Source organism: Pteropus medius, unplaced genomic scaffold (assembly GCF_902729225.1).
Source record: "Pteropus medius unplaced genomic scaffold, Ma_sr-lr_union100, whole genome shotgun sequence".
Classification (NCBI taxonomy): Eukaryota; Metazoa; Chordata; class Mammalia; order Chiroptera; family Pteropodidae; genus Pteropus; species Pteropus medius.
The window spans coordinates 10,854,807-10,874,142 of NW_024351543.1; the positions used below are offsets into that span (position 1 = coordinate 10,854,807).

At 45.9% G+C, this 19,336-nt stretch overlaps 1 protein-coding gene across 1 annotated transcript in view; it reads right to left on the reverse strand.

The window, feature by feature from the left end:
* Positions 1 to 2,101: 2,101 nt before the first annotated feature.
* Positions 2,102 to 19,336, reverse strand: part of ITGA9 (integrin subunit alpha 9) — a 295,468-nt gene continuing 278,233 nt past the window's right edge. Inside the window, exons 27-28 of the mRNA XM_039843320.1 lie at positions 19,124 to 19,243; positions 2,102 to 6,665 (exon numbers count right to left, since the gene is read on the reverse strand). Coding sequence (XP_039699254.1) covers positions 6,567 to 6,665; positions 19,124 to 19,243 — 219 coding nt within the window. The 3' untranslated portion in view covers positions 2,102 to 6,566. The remainder of the gene's footprint in view (positions 6,666 to 19,123; positions 19,244 to 19,336) is intronic.

A 19,336-nucleotide genomic window follows, 5' to 3' on the forward strand; every position in this document is an offset into this window, starting at 1 on the left:
CCCCAGCCTCCTTTGTGGGTGGGTGCATTTACATGACTAATTTCTGGCCAGTGTTGTATGGACTTCTGGGAAGATTGGTTAAAAAGAGAGAGCATGTGCCATTTTATCCTCCTCCTCTGTTGGCTTAGAATGCAGACACAATGGCTGGTACCTTGGTAGCCATATGGGACCACGAGGCAACTTTAAGAATGGAAGCTATATGCCTGGAAAGATTGGAGCTGGGATCCCGATGGTCCATGAAGCTTCTATACCAGACCTTGATGACTCACTTCTGGTCTTCTACGTAAATGAGGAACATACTTCTATCATGTTTAAACCATTGGTATTTTGGATTTTTCTATTATATGGAGCCAAATATTTTCCTAACCTATAGGGTGGGTTCTGATTAGATGTTGGAGAGAATTTCATTTTTTCCATATCTGCCATTTCTTAGAAGAAAGGTTTCCTGGAGATCCTTTTTAAAATGCCTCCTGCTTCTTCATCTATTTGGTGTCTTAAAAGGGTAGTAGTTATACTTCTATTGAGATTTAATTTTTAAGATTTTTTTTTTAGTTATGGAAGAATTCTATCAAAGTATAAAATGACCTGGACTAGACTTTGAGGCAAAGCAGAGGTTTGGCAGAAGACCCAGACGGCACGGCATCAGATTTTAGTACAGAGCTGGTGATATCTTGTTAATATCCACTTTAGACATAAACACTGAATGAACAAACATGATCTCATGGACAGATGGCTTTGCTGATGGATAGCTGCCAGTTAGTTTGATAGTGTAGACAGAAATCTAAGTAAGCACTTACATTAATTTTATTACTAAGAACGGTAACCTAATGACGAGACAGACTTTAAGGACCAGAAGTAATCTGGTGGACTGGAACACTCCTGATTGAATGGAGGAAGATTTTGCTAATTGGTGATTTCTCTTCCTCTTCAGGTTTTATCTTTTGATTACTTTGAGTTCGTCCAGGCCTTTTCTGGCTTAGGGGAACAGGTTGGGTAACCTTAGAGAAGTGTATTTAATTAGCACTAGTGATGGTGGCAGGTCTTGTTAAGCCAGGAAGCATCTGGAATGACAGCACTTGAAATCACTCACTGGACCATTGTCCTACGTGTCAGGCTCATCAGTGCTCTTTGCTGCAAACCAATCTCTTCCTTTCCAGACCTACAATTTGGAATCTTTTTTGGCTTAGCCATTCATACTTTCCCAGATGCAATTTTGTTTAAAAAATAATTTGCATATGCTTTGTTGTTGTTACAAAAGTGTATGCTCACTGTAGAAAACTAAAATTCAGACAAGAACAAACAAAAAAACAAAGCAAACCATCAACAATTCCACCTACTAAAAACCACCATTTTTAACCCCTTGGTGTGTCTATTTTCGTACCTTCTTTATACTGTGTGGTGTGTATGTGTACGAATTTTAACCATAGGGGAGTGAAATTAATTTTAATAAAAGCAGTAATTAATGAAATAGAAAGCGAAAACCAGTAGACTTGATTGGTACAACCAAAGGCTTATTCTTAAAAAGACCAATGAAAGAGGTATATCTCTGTTGGTCTCATGGAGGGGAAAAAGAGAAAAACACAAATGAACAACATTTGAGGTAAGAACAGGAACATAACTAGACAGATGGAGGATATTAAAATTCTAAGAGAACAGTGTTTGTAAATGTGTAAGAATGCAACCAAAAAGCTTCTGAGAAAATCCTTAGTGACTGCTGGATGCATGTGAAAACAGTCTACTAACAACAAGGAATGCTCTTCGTTTAATTTAGGCACATTTATCTTAGGATCAAGGTCCCAGGTGTGGCCCTGAGGGGGTAGGTGATGAACAGAGAAGGTGATGGCCACTGAGTGGTTTGTTCATTTGCACGGTCATGAGTGGATGGACCTGCACATGCTCTTTAATGCTCATATTGTATTACACTGAAACCTCATCTTCGACATCCTGAAAAGGTTCAAGTTCTTTACTAGCAAAGACGTTTCAGACCGAACTCCGGAATCATTTGCAGCCATTTTTTTTTTTTTTATTCCAAATACAGTATTTTTGCAAACCTGTATTTCCCAAACAAAGTGCAAGTGAGTTAGAAGTGACTGTATAGACATTTTTTTTTTTTTTTAATACATGTGACTTCACGAGGAGGAACACCCCTCCCACCAAAAGTCCTCAATGGAAACGTACATGGATGCATCAGTCATGGTCTGGAAGTGAAGTTAGCGTGGGTGCCTGCCATGCAATTAATAACTCTTAAAGCTTTGAAACTCACTCTGTCAGTCACACCGTGCACATTAGAATTAAAAAAAAAAAAACCTTAAAAAAGTCTGAAATCTAGATCATTGTGCTGTAAAGCACTGCACCATGTGGGAAATTTGTTCATTATCCCTACAATGTGCTGAAAATCAGAAAACATTCTAGAAGGTTTACTGTTTGACCCTATTTGCTCTCTATTCTCCCTTCAACCATTGTTTCAGAAACTGTTCTCCACTGTGTATATTATTGCTCTGTATAGCAGAAGAAAACATCGACTAAAGCCCTGTATATTGGAGTATTTCCAAAATGATACTCATTTTCTGCCTTTCTTCTGCTAAAGGGCCATTTTCCCCAAATTATAGTTCTTCACAGTGCCTGTAAATTTCCAGAGGTTTGAACCCGGTGTAGGTAGGTTTTACCAGATGCTTCATATGTAACCTATGCATAACTGTATTCACCTGGGCATAATGCCTCATCCAAAAATGAGAGCAGAATAACCTTTAAAATAATTATTCTGCCAGGGTTGAACAGGTAGCACACAGCAATGTATATCACTTTAGGGATCCACTATGCTTTGTATTGAAAACAGGTTCCAAATATTTTCAGTAGGCCTGCTGGTTTTCTGTTTGTTCTCAATCTCCTTGCCTTTGGCTCAAGGACCGTAGACTACACATGACTTGGTGAAGAAAAACTTTCTACTGAATTTTCTACGTTTATCAAACTTGAAAATATTCCTAGTGATGCTGATGGGATTTTCCTGAAGAACTGACTGGGAGAGCCTCAGTGACCTCAGCGGTAATTGATTCCAGATGTGTGCCGTCAGTCACTGTGAAGCCAGTGGATCCACTCACTCCTTCTAATGCCTCCTTGTTCCTAAACTTCGTAGTCTCTTTGTGACAGGTCCGAGGCTCACTCTGGGGATGTTCCAAACTGGTGAGTCCCAGGTAAATTGAGCATAAGCGAATCGTTTTTAAAAAGGGGGGCATGCTTTTGCTCAGTTTCTACAAAGGTCCTTTTTCATATTTAAAAAGCATCTCAATCCTTCTGACAGTTGGTTAAAACCACAGTGAAACATAACTAAAAGCTGAAGCAGACTGAAAGGATGCTGTGCAAGAGAATGTTTTATCGGAGTCCACAGTGACCCTTCAGAAACGGGCAGGGTAGCGAATGGAATGCACTGTGGAGCCGTAAAAGAATATTCTGGAGAAGTAACACAGACACGACAACTCATCCTGTCTGCTTGCGCCGAGAGCCTACTGAGGCCTTCTGAACTGGGGTGGGGCTGGTGTACGGTCCAAGCTGGGAGAGCACTGACAGCGTGTGGGACTTCTTTCTCTATCAGTGGGCTAAACGGTTAACTCCCCAATCCCTGTAGCCCCACCTGCTACTCAGCATGATTGGACAAGCAGAGGCACCATCCCTCCCAAATGGGTCCTTGGAGTGGCAGCCAGTATGTTCTCTTGCGGATGCCAAGGATGATTTTCTCAGAAACTGCCTCATGAAGTCTTAGTGATCTCCTGGTCTACTCAGGTCTGTCTACCATTCTAAGAGCAAAGGGATCCAGCTCTGACATTGCCCACAGGAGCCTGTCCTTGTTGAAATGAGGCTTTCCCCTACAGCTGGAAGAACTGTGGGCCTGAAAGTCACCCTTCCACAGTGTCACCAATGCATCTGCATTCCTTATAGGAGGCTAGTTAGTGGCTATAATGGCGTTTGGACAAACCACTGTTGGAGCTGTCCCAAGCCTACCACCTAAGTAAGAATTCTGGGTGATTTATTAAAGGACAACATAACACAATGAACAAGAATCCATCAGAAGAAAGCTGTAAATGGGGTTTCACAAAAGGATCCACACCCTGTACTCCATTTTGGGAAGGTTTGCCTCCCTCAGGCAAAATGTGCCTGTGGTGTCCTCTGGGGAACCTCTAGGAGTTAGTATAGTTCTTGATACACAGCAGGGGCCCCATAAATATCCTTTAAATGAGTGACTAAAACCAATTCAAGACTGCTTATGCTACTTTTGATAAAACTCACAGGCAAACTCCCAGCGAGAACTGGTTTCCCTGCCTGCATCTGCCCTGGAGTTACCTCTGTGCCTCCATCGCTCTGCTAGCCGCAACACCCCTAACTTCATTCTAAGATCAGCCTCCTTCATGCCATTGACCCTCTGGCTTTTGCTGTCTATTCCCATATTTACCAGGAAGGGAAGCATGATACACTTATTATCTTCCTACATCAGAGTCAACTGCACGACCAGAAACGAAAAGACACGTTCCATGCTAGGTTTGCAACTGTCCAGCACTCTCACAATTTGGCCACAACTTTAGACATGTTTGCAAGTATTAGCTACCTGTATAGAAAACCTGTCTCCCCTGAAGTTGAGTTCCGTGTCTTTTCAACAATGTTCACAGAACCCCCCTTTCCCACCCCATGTGAGCTTCCAGTAATCAAGGCCTTATAACAAAGATCCCTTCATCCTGTTTCTTGTTTCATTCCCATTTGATGCCATTTGTATGTATCTGGGGCTTGTGCAGGCTCTGATAAGCCATGAAGGACTGTTCGTCAGACCCAGCTCTGAGCCACATGTTTTTTTTCTTATTAGATGGTTATCCTGCAGTGGTAACAGCAGTCAAAGATGCTAATGGTTATTGAGTGTTTACTCTGGGCCAGCTGCAGTGCTGAGCATGCTACAGCCATCATCTCATTGGCCTTTTTGAAAATCACAATGCACTCAAAACTGCGCACAGCACAGTGTATCTGATACTAAACACTGTCAAATAGAAGGCTTAAATATTGAAGGCCATAACTCATCATTCACACATGCACGAGATAGGGGAGGATGTTGGGGTTATGCCCAGATCTCTTTGCATCAGTTCTGTAGGCCTCCCCATGTTGGGGGTATACCTGCAGCTCTCTTTTAGAGGACTACCCCTGAGCTACTGGGACTGTTTCACCAGTAGGAACTGAGAACGGAAAGTTTACATCTCCCCTGGGTGCAAGAATATGAAAGCTCAGCTCCCTTGCATTAGGTTGGGACATCTGAGAGAACAGCTTACCGTCCAGAGCTCCCCTGCAGGACCAGGCTGAAGCCACCTTCCATAGGACCTTCCCTGAAATGGCACCCTTACCTGGCTTCCTCTCCTTTCCTGTCCTGTTTCGCTCACTCCCTTACTGGCGTCCCCTGGAAATACCTCCTTAATAAGTTACTTGCACGCAGATCCTTGTCTTGGGTCTGCTTTTGGGGGACCCCACTGAAGACACTATTTAAAAAATAAGAACAGTTTAGACAGTCATCGCTGGGAAGGAATCTGCAATTATCATTAGCCGGAATGGCAAGAGTGATGGGGGAAATGAAGACCTCTGAACTCAAATGACCATGAGAAGGCAACACGTCACAGCATTCAGACCTAAGTCTTTGCTCGGTGGGCACTAATTTAGTCTTCGTGGTACGTGGACTCTGATGCATGATGTCCAGGATGAGATGCCATCGAGGTTTACCAGATGACTGACTGGAGTTGCTCCAAGCTCCCTTCTATTCATCCAAGTGGAAGGAGGGTGGGTGTTTGCTGTACAGAGGTGACGCAGAGCAGACTTGTTTAGGAATCAGGTTTTTCCATCCAAATTCCTGTTGGGAATCTTCCAATGAAAAGTACGTATGAAAAAACTTAGAGTTCCTTAGCACACGACTTCAAACTTGACTCCAGGCAATAAAGACGTGAAATGTCTTAGGGGTCCTGCCACGACCAGTTTATATGCAGCACTGACAGTTCGGTGGATTCGTTACATGAGGTTTCTTCAGATTATTTTATCTGCAAGTCTATTTTAATAGTAAATTCCAAAGAACAGTAAGATTTTTATCCTTTAAAATTTGTATGAATGTACATGTGTTTCCAAGATTTCAGGCCAGATATCAGTGCTTGAGTGAATTATATAACTATTTAATAGAAATAATAAAACATCGATACAAATATAAAGACATAATCAGTATAAAAGGCTTATATTTATAAAAATACTTTTAGGTAACAGTTTTCCCCTGAGGGTTGACCACGCATGTTGCATCCATAAATATTGCTCGGCTCTGTAGCTTGCTTTCCAAAGTTCAGAGTTCATCTTTAAAAGGAAGTGGTGGTGGCTCCAGTCATGTGACCTGGCCAAAGTGGCTGCCTCAGGTTGGTGCCTGGGCATGACAGAATGAGGACGAGAACAGCATCAGTGGGGCCTCCGAAAAATCTGGAGAAGATTCTTTCTTCCAAATATGGAAGATACAAAGATCAAGGACGACAGGCGAAATGGTTGGGTCACGTGACGGGTGTGGCAGGTCACTGGCTTTTTTCGACCCAGTCCCAACTGTCTTCGTTCTCTTTCCGGTTCTTCTCAGCTTCAATAATTTCTTTGTACCTTCGGCGAAAGAAGCCCATCTGAAAGGCAGAGAGGAGAAGCCAGGTTAGAAATGCTGAAGAATCAGCCGTTTTGATTGCCAGGCCGCCTGGCGGAGGAGGGGACATGCCCTGTACTCACCGTGCAGGGAAAGCTGGGAAAACTCAGATTTGGCTGCTTTAGAAAAAGCATTACGTGGAGCCACTTGTCAAAACGCATGGCTTTCCTTCGGGCTATCCTATGGTTGTTTGCTTCTGAAATGCTCCTGGTGGAGTGTTTCCCAAACTGTGGACTGGGGAACACTGGTTACGGAGAGTTATTCCCAGGTATTTGGGAGTAAATGGGTTTCATGGTCAACGTAAGTTTGGAAAATACTGCCTTCTTTCTTTAAGAGATTTGCAATGTACAGCAGAACAGTAAAGGATCTAATAAATCCTTAGTAAAGAATAGAAGAAACTTGGGGGCTTGATATTTCCTGAATTTAATTGGCTTTTGAGAAACCTATTAATGTCCTGAGAGATGTTAGCCATCGTGGACTAATTTGATAATTGCTGCTCCCACATAATAGGCTTTTGAAAGTGTCTGCATTCTACCTTGCTGTCATCTAGATCTTTCTCTCGAACCTGTGAAACTCATGCTGTAAGTGCACCACAGCCAGCAGCGTGTACTCCCCTAGAACTGGCGTCTCACCCTGACCCAGATTGGCAGTGTCCTTTAGCTTGATTCTGAAAAGACCTTTCCTGCTGAAGTCTTATGGCTTCTCACATGTTAAGTTTCTAGTTTTTCTCACGCAGTCATCACAGGCACTTACTGTCGGATATTTAAGCAATTTTTTGTAGCCCAAAGCTGACCTTCTCTCTCATGCTCAGGGTGACCTAGCATCTCATGCCCTTGGCTCACCAGCATTAGTGGTGTCTGTTTCCAAGGTCAGACATCCCTCCTTGCATTTGTCCCTAAGCATGACTGGCTGGACTGGGTGTACTCCAGTCTCCTCTCTGCTGGGGGAGATAATCCTGAGGTGCATGTCCAACCAGTTTCCCAGTTGAATTTGACTGCAGTGCTAACCAGCTTGACACATCCTTTATCGGCTTCCTTCTCTTCCCTGTCTTGCTTCCCTGCTCCGATCAGAGTTTCTTGAGGTCACCATTCAAATAAATGACCTGCCCGCAAATCCTGCCTTTCAACCCCCTTGAATAGAGGAATTCAGACACACACACACACACACACACACACTTGGTCTGCTGCTGGGAGGTCTGCTGTACTGCAGGTTTGTGGTACCACACTGTCATGAGCTTATAATTCCCGTAGTCTCATTTGAAAATGCTCAAGACTAGTCATCTCTACCGTCTGCTGCCAACAGTGAATGCCCAGATAAACCTGCCCTGAGGAAATCATTAAGCAAACCCAGCTCTCACGGGCACAGTTCACTCTTTGTTTCTTGTGCATTAGTCTTCACGTTCCTTTATGAGTCAAGCGTCCACAGCAACCTGATGATGTGAACTCCCCCAAAGAAGGAAAAGCAAATGGGGGTCAGGAATTGTTCTACTGTAGCCAGAGATGAGAACCACCCACAGAAATGCCAGGAAACATCTTCACTCGCATTGCCAAGGGCCTCCTGAGAGTTCGCTCAGAGAGGAGGCAACGAAGTGGTGCAGTTTGAATGACTGCAGGTAGAAGCTGCCTTACAAAAACTGGTTAAGGGTCTCGTGTTCTGAGCTTCCCTCCTCATGGCCAGTTTTGTGAGCAGACATGGAGTTTCTAGTGTTTTTAGCTCTGCAGTTTTCGTCTCAGCTTAAGGCCACATCTGTCAGAACGCCACTGTCCGATACCCCTGCACAGACACTTTCTCTCCTGAAATCCCTACCACCTTCTCCCCTCTGGAACAGGGGCTTGACGTTAATGTTCTGGATAATTAGATAAAGGTCCTTGTCATTGCCCTCAGAGCACAGAAGGCCGGAAAAGCACCCCAAGACTGAACAGAAATGTCTGACTAAGAAGTTAGTTATTGCCTGAACTATCATTCTTCATAGATAGAGATGTGGCTGACCAGACAAACATGTCAGGTGCCCCTTCTGGGCTGAGCAGAATGTAATCATAAAAATAAGGCTGGATATAATTTGGAAATAAGACTCTTGAGCACATGACTCTGCCTGCCGATGGTGTCATGTTTCAGCAAGCCCAGGTTACTCACTTTCAATTCCGGAGAAGTTACATATCTCTCCATGACACTAATCGAGCAGAATTTTAACGGTCTGCACCCTTCTCATCCTTCCCATGGTCTTAGGACTCCTTGGAGGCAAGACTTGTGCTTTTTGCCCCCAGAACTCAGCGTCTCACCTCTACTTGGCACCAGTGATAAATTGCTCAGATGTCTAGTCCCCTATTCCACCTGTATCCATGCCCTTTACCACGTGACCCTGTGGCAATTCCCACTGGGGGTGGAGTCTGTTTCTCATACCTTTAATGTGAGCTGTAACTTGCTTTGACAGTTGGATGCAATGGAAGAGATGCTGTGTCAGCTCCACACTTAGGCCTTGCCTGCTTCTGTGTACTTTCTCAGAACTCTGCCCGGCCTCCATGTGAAAGAGTTTGGCCTAGCTTGCTGGAAGATGAGAGTCCACCCAGCTGAGACCCTCTTAGACCAGCCAACCCTCACCCACCTGGAGGTGTGGGTCCAACTAAGACTGGAAAACCGCCCTGTTAAACTCAGTCCAACTCAGAGAACTGTGGGCTATACAGATGGTTGTTGCTTTAAAGCCACAAGACTTTGGGGTGGCTTGTTATGTGGCATGAGGTAACTGATACAGGACGCCATAATTTTTGCCTGACTTACTGAATGAATCAACACTCACAGGGTGGCAGACAGGCAGCTGGCAGGTTCTAGATATAAAGAGCATCACTGTGCCTTGCCTTGCTGAACAGGCTTTCCTTGTTCACCTCTAAAAAAGACAAAAGTCGGCTCACTTTCTCATAGCTGTGCTAGCGTAAGGATTTGACAGAGTGCACAAACAATCCATCGAGGACTTAGTGAACCCGGACTAACTCTCACATGTGGCTCTGGTGTACTCATGTTTTACGTGTGTCACGTGTGTTACCAAAAAGTGAAGGTGCAGTCATCCCCTGCAGGCACCCAGAAACAAGCTCTTTTCTTTCGAGTGGAGTCAGCACTAGTCCTAAAGTCACCTCCCCGGCTGCTCTTGGAAACAGCCTTACAAACTCTCTGCCCCACTCAAACCCTGCAGCGTCTCAAGAGCCCCGCTCCAGAAACAGCCTCAGTGTAGTCTCTAGATGGAAGTATCACTGACATTTGTCCTTCTTCTTTGGAGCCAAAGACCGTTTCTTAAAACACTCCACTCTCGTGGCTAGGAAGTGCTGGGTACAGTAGTGCAGGCTCTGAGCTGCACATAAGTGTGTGTGTGGTGAGGTGCCACTCACATCAAACGTATCACAGGTGTGTAAATGTATGATAAGTACTTTCCAGCAGATGTCAGTAGAGTGTCTTTTTCTAACAAAAACAGTAGAATCTCTGAATTTTTTTTGACAGATGGAAGCAAAGCTTCTGGAGGACAGGGTGCTGTTCGCTAGTTTGCACAAAGATGCTCTATAGTCCAATGGTGGCTCTGTCAAAGTAACTTTTTTTCTCATACGGTCGAACTAATTCTATTTCAGAAAAAGAGACTATCGCCTTTATGCTATTGTTTAGAGCATGGTTTTGGCGTTTGATATGGAACCCAAAGCCCAGGTTCCGAGTTTACCAAGTAATGGCCCCCAAATGACTGTATCACACCAGGCCTGCCCAGTGCCATCAGACCTTCTCAGAAGAGTCATATGGGAGAGATGTGGCATAGGGAACCCAGGGTCCTGGCTGCTGACGATCCCATTAATTACCCCTTGGGCTACAGGGTAGGTCCTTTTCTGGCTCCGAACCCCAATGTCTTTGTCTCTGCCTAAGAGACCAATGGCATTCTCAGCCCTCTTTCAGCCCTGAAACACAATGACAGCTTTTTTTTTGGTCCCCAAAGCAAACTCGGGACTGCAGCCTGTGGGGCACATAGCTACGTACCCAGGACTCAGGCGAAGAAGGCACAAGGCATTGAGTCCTTGCCTGGTGCCGATTTTTCTCAAAAGAGCTTTTGAAAATTTGAGGGAAATTGAAATTTCAATTTCTATAAAATTCTTAAAAATTAAGATAAATCAAGACTTCAAAGACTTTTCTCTCCTGTATCAGGCCTCCCTTAGGCATATACTCACACTTTCATTAGCGCTCATGGCTACTTTGGGGAAAATCTTTGAGAAGTGAACCTATGATTTTGCTGCCAGCTGAGCTAGCACTGAGCATGCTGGGAAATGATTAGAGCTTAGTATAAGCTGGACCCTCAGCAGCCCCACACTCAATTCCAATCCAATGGAGTCAATGTTTTCCTGCACTTTTTCTGGAAACTTCTGGGGTTTCTTTTGCTGCTTGCGGGGCAAAAGGCCCTGTTTATAACGGTTCTGTCTGCAGCAGAGGAAACACTCATGGAAACCCTGGAGGAGGAGAGATGCGGGCCAGGAGTTGCTCTGCTGAAAGCTGGGGGAGCTGTGTGTGCCAGTCCTTCCGGAGGCCTGCAGCCCCAGAGGGCGGCTCCCCGAGCCCTCCTGACAGCCACACACCACTTTCTGATAGAAACTTGTATCCACAAGCTGCCAGAAAATTCCTAGGAAAATAGCAGATTTCCCTTGACTAGCTGTAATTAGGGAAGCAAGCGGTCTAGGGGGAAATAAGGCCTGGGCTCTGGAGTCTTGGCCTGGGCACCTGCCTCTTCCCAGCCCCCTTTGGGGTGAGGAACTGTCCTGGACTCCGTGGCATCTGGCCTCCTGTGTAAGCCCCACCCCCCACCTTCCCTGGTCTTTCGGTTGCCTTCTGGGCAGCTATTCCAAGGACCTCGGACACAGTCCTTGTTTGGATGAGCTCAGGGCCTCTTGTTTATGGGTCTCTTCTGTTTCTTGACTATTTACATAGCATGTCTCTGTCTCGAGATGTCGACCATGCAAACGTCAGCCCAATATTTACTTGCAAACATAAATAAGTCCCCACGGAGTGTCTCTGGCACACGGTTTTGAGACAGTGTGAAGGGTGTTCGTGTGTGTGTGTACACACGCATATGCACACGTGCGTGTGTGTCTGCGCATTTTCTTTTTCTTTGGAGGAGAAGCAGGGATGGCTTCTCACAGCCTGGTTGGAGGGGAGGGAGGTGATAACCCCAGTGACCCTGGAGGGGCCTCCAAACCTTACGTATTCACTAAGCCATTTCACAGATTTATTTTTCTGTGAAAAATAAACAAGTATTTCTGCTGTAGGTCAGAAGTAATGCTCTCAAAAACTAGGAGCCCAAAGCCGGCCGTAAAGCAGCAAGCTCTTGGAACAGCCCCAGCTGAGGGTTTGAGGAGGGCCTTTTCAGAGGGCCGACAACACACTCCGCTGCCTACCTCTTGTATAGGGAAGGAGCCAGCAGGTCCCGGGTCTTTTGAGAAGGACTGGTCACAGGCCTGGCAAGGCAATGGCACTGCCCTCTGCTCCAAGCCATCTCAGCTTACAAAGGGGGAAACAAGAGAGAAGGGAAAGGTTCCTTGGCTGAAAGCAGTGGGGGCGAAGGGGGTGATGCAGAGTTTTCCTCCATCACTGAGTGGTGGCCTGTGTGTTTTGGCAAACTGCACGAGGGAGTGGGGAGAGGGTGGGAGTTGCCTGGGGCCCCAAAGGAGGCTTTTTCTTCCAAATGAAAGACATCCCAGCTTCTCCGTTCTCTTACCACTTGAGTCAAAGCCTTGCTTACTGAGCTGAAAGCACTCTTCAAGGGTACAAGTCACATCCAAAGTTGTTGCCCCTACCGTACTTCTGAACAATTACACTTTCTCTTATAAACAGGCCTTCATGATCGTCTCGAAGAGGGACCAGGCCCAGGCAGCTTCGAACCCAGTCGGGAGGTAAAGGAAAGGAGAGGAGACTCATTTGGATTTTTCTCCCTTAAGAGAGTCTCACATTTCAAAGATTTCTTCCTGTGTGGTGGTTTGGCAGGCTACTGTAATTCTCGCACATAAAGTTTAAATTATGGCTCCCAGTGTCTGTAACATCCCGGCTTTGGGAAAGCCGATTAGGATCCATTTCAGTATTTGAAGAAGGGTCTGGTTAGCTCGGGGCCCTCATTGTGGATTTTGCATTGGAGCCAGGGCCTGCTGCCATCGAGCATGAAAGAGTGCCTGAGATGCCAGCCCAAGGACCTTCTAGAAGGCTCCGGGGTCTGCCCAGAATCAGAGGGAGAGGAGGAGGCTAAGTGCCAGGCAGGGAGCATGGAGTTTTTGATGACCGTGTAAGGGGTTTCCATTTTAGATAAACAGTGGATGATCGGTGAGTTAGTACCACCGCAGTGACACGTAGAAAGGGCCAGCTGGTGGCACAGGCTCCTTCGCCTGCCAAGTTCTGTTCACCTCGCAAGGTGTACTAGGCTCGGCCATCATTTCTGGTCACTTAACTTTTCCCCAGAGGTCTTCAAGATGGAGGGAGGGCTGTGTTGTTCACCTCTGTCCCTTTGCCCAGAGCCTGTCATCTAGTAAGGACACAGTACAGTTTGCTGAGGGCACTGGTCATCTGGCAAGTGTAAAACATGCTGACCTGAAGGCCTGACTTTGAAAGAATGTATAAGCACAGCCAACTGCTTTGTTCCATTATCAGTACCATGCCACGATTTGTGTTTATGGGACACGTTTTTGGAAATGATTATTTTGGCTCATGAACTGAAGGCAATGACAAACAACCATAGGTAGCGGTATCAGGAGCTACTCTTAAGGGAACTTCAAAGTATGTGGCTCTATAAAAGGAAGAGGATTCGAGGTTGCCTACCTATCTTCAGAGGCCCTAGTGATGATGTGTTTCCTGGTTAGCAGTGGCAACTGGGTACCATTCGGTGGCTTTCCTTTTGAAAGGACTAAAAGGAATTGTGTATGAACTGTAGTATAAGCCAGAATCATTAAGACCTGCCATATCAGTCAAATGCTAAGCTGGACTTCGGGCCTATGAATCGACAGACTTCCATGCACTGGACTGTCAGTGTGATATTAGATCTCTAGTCGCTACACGTAATGCATCGTTCTTAGGTTATACATACAGGAATTAGAGTTGATAAGAGGTCTGTAGTTGAAGTTGTAGGAATATGTAGGTTTTCAAAGTAATCCTACATTTCATTTGCCCTTTTCAACCTCCTATAAAGTCATCATAATTAGTTAGCCATTTAAGAAAGAAAGAATTTTTCCTAAAGAAACTCCCTCTGCCAAGCCCCTGATGCACTGTAGCTTTGTCTGAAGAGACAGCCCACTCTGAATGATGAGTGCATTCATGCATGCTGTACCAAGGTTTACTCTTTCCTTTCTTTTTCCTAAAGGAGTTCAATTGTGATTTTCTCTATGATATTATAGAAGACAGATGAGGTTTCACCTACTTTAAAACAATAGTAACTTTCAAAGAAGAGATTAAGGTTTTGCCCATATTTCTGAACATCATAAATATGGTGGACAAAGGATGGCCACAAACCCTTTGCCACCCCTCCCGCTGACAGGCAGGGTCTATGAATCTGGCATGTGATGGCTTTGCCCAACAGAGTATAGTGGAATGATGGTATGCCAATTCTGGGCCAGCCTTTAAGAGAACTGGCAGCTTTGACCATGCTCTCTTGAAGCCTCCCGCCAGGTAACAAGGCAGATCACTCTGCTGGAAGGGCCACATGGAGACGCCCAGGGTCTACACGGAGAGGACAGGGGCTCAGCTGAGTCAGACTCCCAGCCTTCCTCAGCAAGGTACTAGGCATGGGAGTGAAGCTGTCTTGGACTCTTCAGACCAGTCTAGCTAGCCACCAGGTAAATGCCACCGAGTGAGCCCACTCAATGTCATGGGAAGCAGAAGAATCGGTCAGCCAAATGCTTACCGAATTTCTGACCCACATATTTGTGAGATGTGATGGAATGGTTGTTTAAAGCCACTTGATTTGGGGGCAGTTTGTTAGGCAGCAACAGCTAACCGGTACGATATAAAAGCCTACAACTTAAGCTTTGGCACCACTAACAACCATGACACTCTGCTGGGGGGAAAGCCTGTGGGGTATCTGCCTAATTTCCTTCTTTTCAGGGATTCACCCCCACCCTCACGCCGTCACCCCAAACCTTCATCTTGCATCTTCTTCCTGCCCTAGCCTCAGCTGTTTGGATCAGTAGGAGTCATGTGACCCAAACTGGGACAGTCAGATTCTCTCCCAGACGACTCCCTGCCTCTTGCCACAGTTGATAAGAGTGAACATTTGACTTAAGCTGAGCCAATCAGATTCTTCCTCCCAGATTTGTAGAACCGGGAATCAGGTGGCTGTTCAGTCTGTATCCGTGGCTAGCAACCTCAGAGATGTTAATGTGGAGCGGCTGGAGCGACCATTTTCTGCTGGGTGTAGGGAAGCGTGGAGAAAGCCAGCGTGCCATGGAAAAGAATAACGCCGGTGTGTAGAGAAGTAGGGGTAAGGGGCTGTGTAGGGCAAGGGGGTGAGGGGAGGCGGGAGAATGCTCGCCTTGGGTTTTGGACACTTTCTGGGTCTGGGAGTGCATATTCCCTTTGGGATCTTTGAGTGTCCTCCAGCCACAGAATTCTCTCTCTTGCTTAAGTGGCTGTGGATAGATTTGTTTTTGTTTTTGTTTTTTTTTGTTGTTGTTTTTTTCAGCTGAAAAAAAAAATGGCCTCTGTGATGCCCGAGATAAGTATGTTTGGCCATAGAAACTGGAGTGAAAGCTGCTCAGGCTAGTGAAGTGACAGGAACGTCATTCTGCCAACTTTCCTTCTGCTAGGAGAGGGTGACTGGGAGTGAGTCAAGCCTAGTCTAGTCTCCTGTGGGCACCCACACTCAGAAAGCCCAACACCAAACTCCTCCTCTTCCAAAATGACTTCAGACCCTGCCTTCCTTACCCTGGCTGAAGGAAACATTCATTGCCTAAGCTAAAAACAGCGAGAGACTGCTACTTTTTCTCTTTCCTGATCTCTCAAGCCCAACCAGTCAACAAATCCTGCCTGTTTGAACTTGGTCCCCTCCTCTCCAGACCCATGGCGACTGACCTCGCCCCATCCTGTCCCCAGATTTCCCTCTTCAGGCAGACCTGGTGGCACCACTGCTCCGCTTACAGACCCCTGTGCTTCCGCCTTTCTTCTGATCAGCAGCCGAGGCAGGTGATCTCATTGTGGGTCACGGACTGCCCTCCCTTGACACACCTCACAAGCTGCTCCCCACAAACCCTGCTTATTTTCTCACCTCCTCTTCCCTCTGTATGAAATATCCATTTGCCCTTCCTCCCATGGAAAACTCAAACCAAACCAAGGTCAGATTTGAATGATACCTTCTTTGCGAAATGTCCTTTGACTTTTCCGGGGGTTGTCTATGTGTCAAGGGCAGGGCTAAGCATTCTGCCTGTTACCTCTCCACTTCGAGCTAGGTACTATTGTTTCTATTTTACAGAGGAGGAAACTGAGGGTCACAGAGAGTAAGTGACTCTCCCAAGGCCACACAGCTGTCAGCTTGTAAAGCCCGTGCCCTCATCTACCACATTGTACCCTACAGCCTTTTCATTTTCCGGTGCAAGGGTCGGGGGATTAACAGTGTCTTCTTCTCAGCCTCCGGAGAAGTTCCTGCACAGCCCTCACCACCTTCAACTATGTTTACAGGTCTGTGTGCTCAATGGCGAGGCATTCAAGGGCAGGAAAGAGTCACAGTCACTGTTGCTTCTGGGTGCCGAGTCCGGTGTGGTTGAAAGCAAGGGTCCAATAACTGTTAGTTGAAACGAAACATTGCTCTTGGATGATGAGCTGTTTTGGCCCACATGACGTTATTCAACAGCTCCCTCAAATACGTTTTTAGATGCTTTTCTTACCTTCTTAGCAATGGCAAGACCTTGTTTAGGTTAAGGCCCCTCGAGTGCCACCAGTCTGTGGCAGGGGGTGATGTCTGCCTTCACAAATCTCGGCTCTTTGAACCACACAGAACTGGGTGACCTCAGGGTCCTGGCTACCCGATGACAGCCACCTCCCACAACCACATTCTTTAAACAAACACAACAAAAACCAAGCTAAGCAAATGGCAGGCGAAAGCATGTTCTCAGGAGATGGGACACCCTTGCACAGCAGAGCCAAGTGGGGTGGCCAGAAGGAGGGCATCCGAGCCATGACAGAATGTGGGGCACAGTCACCATCTCCCCACTCCGTGTCCTTGTCCGGTCCCATGTATGCAACCATGGAGGACAGCATTTCCTCTCATCTCAAGGCAGAATGGACACACACACGCACACACACACACACACACACACACACACAGACACATACACCTGAACCAGACCTGCAGATACACACACTGCAGACACACACACACGTGGACTACACATGGACACACACAGATACATCTGGGACACACACACACACAGACACACACAGACACACACATACACCCCCCAAAGCTCTTACTGTCTTTTCAGATCCCAAATACTGAGCTGGCTTTGTTCTCCACCCACAGACCAAAGGCTGTCTCAGCAGGAAGGATTTTGAGAAAAGGAAGAATTAAAGGAAGAATTAAGAATCTATCCGGCCACAAAGATTAAACAAACAACAAATGGGCAGATTATTAGAAAAAAAAAAAAAAGAAAAGTAATATCCACTCCTGGCAAATACACAGGAAATGGCACTTTGACACACCATTTGTGGGAGGGTGAATCGGAATAACCTATCTGGAGGGCAACTGGCAATATGCAATAAAAGATTTAAAATATGCATTTCTTTTGACTCATTAATTCCATTTCTAGGATTTCGTCTTAAGCACACAATGAAGGATTGTACAGATATCTGGCTCCAAGGATATTCACTTTGGCACTGTTGAAAGAAGTGTGAACCCAGGAGCCACCTAAATTCCAACATCAGGGGACTGGGCGAGTAATGTGACTCCTGCAGCCTGAAGACAGCGTTGGAAACGAGTTTTAACAGCACAAAGGATGTGCACGATATTGTGTTCAGGGAAACCTCGGCTGCGAAAGCACGAACACAGGATAAACTTATCTTCAAGTAATATGCTCGATATAGTTTTGTTCAACTTCCAGACACTTTTTCAGGTGAAGTATCTCTAAATTTAAAGCAATCAGTCCAACTGCCAGTCTGAAAAATGTAAAATATTTTTCCTGTGTTTCTAGACTTCTTAAAGTGTATTTATTGTATTTTTTTTCAGATTAATAATTGAACCCATTGCTTTAATTTTAGGGGTACTGCACCTGAAAACATATCAAGTATATTATCGGAAAATTTAATATACTACTCAAAAATAAGTAGGTACTATGAGAATGCCTGATCTATATCTATTTCGCAGAAAAAAAAAAAGATCAAGAAGAGACAAGATTGTGCTCACCACGATTATTTCTGGGATGTGAATTCCTGAGTGTTTTACTCATTGATATGTTACTACCAATAAATGAAACTAATTTTTCTTATTAATATGTTACTCTGTTTGATCCATAAATACAAGTTATTTCGTAATCTCAAAGAAATTAATTATTTGAATTTAAAACATCCCTCATAATAATGGAGGCTGTTTCCATCTACATCTGAAACCTGGAACACTGGAAAAGCAGAGCTAAAATATCAGGAAGCCCCAGCTACGGTCCCCAGTGCCCTTCCCGAAGCTGGGGCACAGTGAAAACGGGAACAGATCTTCCATGGGAGAGAGACCTTCATCAGATAATGGCTGACATCCTCACTGATGAACACAGAGGCCTCCAGAACTCTGAGAGAAGAGTGTGAAACAAAGACACAATCCTAGACCTGGGGGTGAGGACACCCCTTTCTCCTGGAGAAGGTGACAAGAGGCAAGATACAAAGGATGAGCAAGTGTTCCCTGGTGAAGGAGGCAGGGTGAACGTGCGCCTGGGGTCGCCTCCCAATGCACCTCTGCGGGGCAGGAGAACTTACCCTGAAGCCCCCAGGCAGGACTCGTGGAGCCTATCACCGTTACCCGAGTTGTCTGGGCAGAAAACTTTCTCATATTCCACATGGGGAAGGGGAACAGCATTGTTCTGTGGTTCCTTCTCTTGTTTTTGTTTGTTTGTTTGTTTGTTTCTCCCTAGGTAAATGGTGAACCACTCGAGTCCCAACTGTTACTCCCCACCCTTCCGTTTTGGAGTTAGGCTCCCACCTTCCTAGGAGTGGTGGGAAGGCAAGAAAAAGGCAGAAGGAGCCTTTTGCTCTCCCTCTAAACTAGTTCAATCCTCAGCTGTGAAGGGCCTCGAAAGGAGCCAAGATTGCATTCACGGCTCGAAGGGGACCCTGCCCTCTGCGTGCTGTACCTGCGCCGTGAAGGAAGTTCCAACAGGAATGCTCTTCCAAAGAATCTCTAACCCTGGCGAGGCAGGAGGGCTGGGCGTCCACAGGTGGGGGCTCCATGGGGACCTGCGTCACCACACTCACCTTCCAGAGCAGCACGGCCAGCAGCAGGAAGATGAGGATTCCCACCAGCAGACTTATGGCGATGATCCATCCCACGACGTAGCCACGGGGCTCCAGGTTGTGCAAGGCCTCGAAGACCACCTAGGAGGCATAGCGAAAGTGAGAATGTTCCCCACTGGGAGTGTCCATAGCATGATGGAGCCCGGTCCGGGCTTGACACCTGGCGTGAACTAG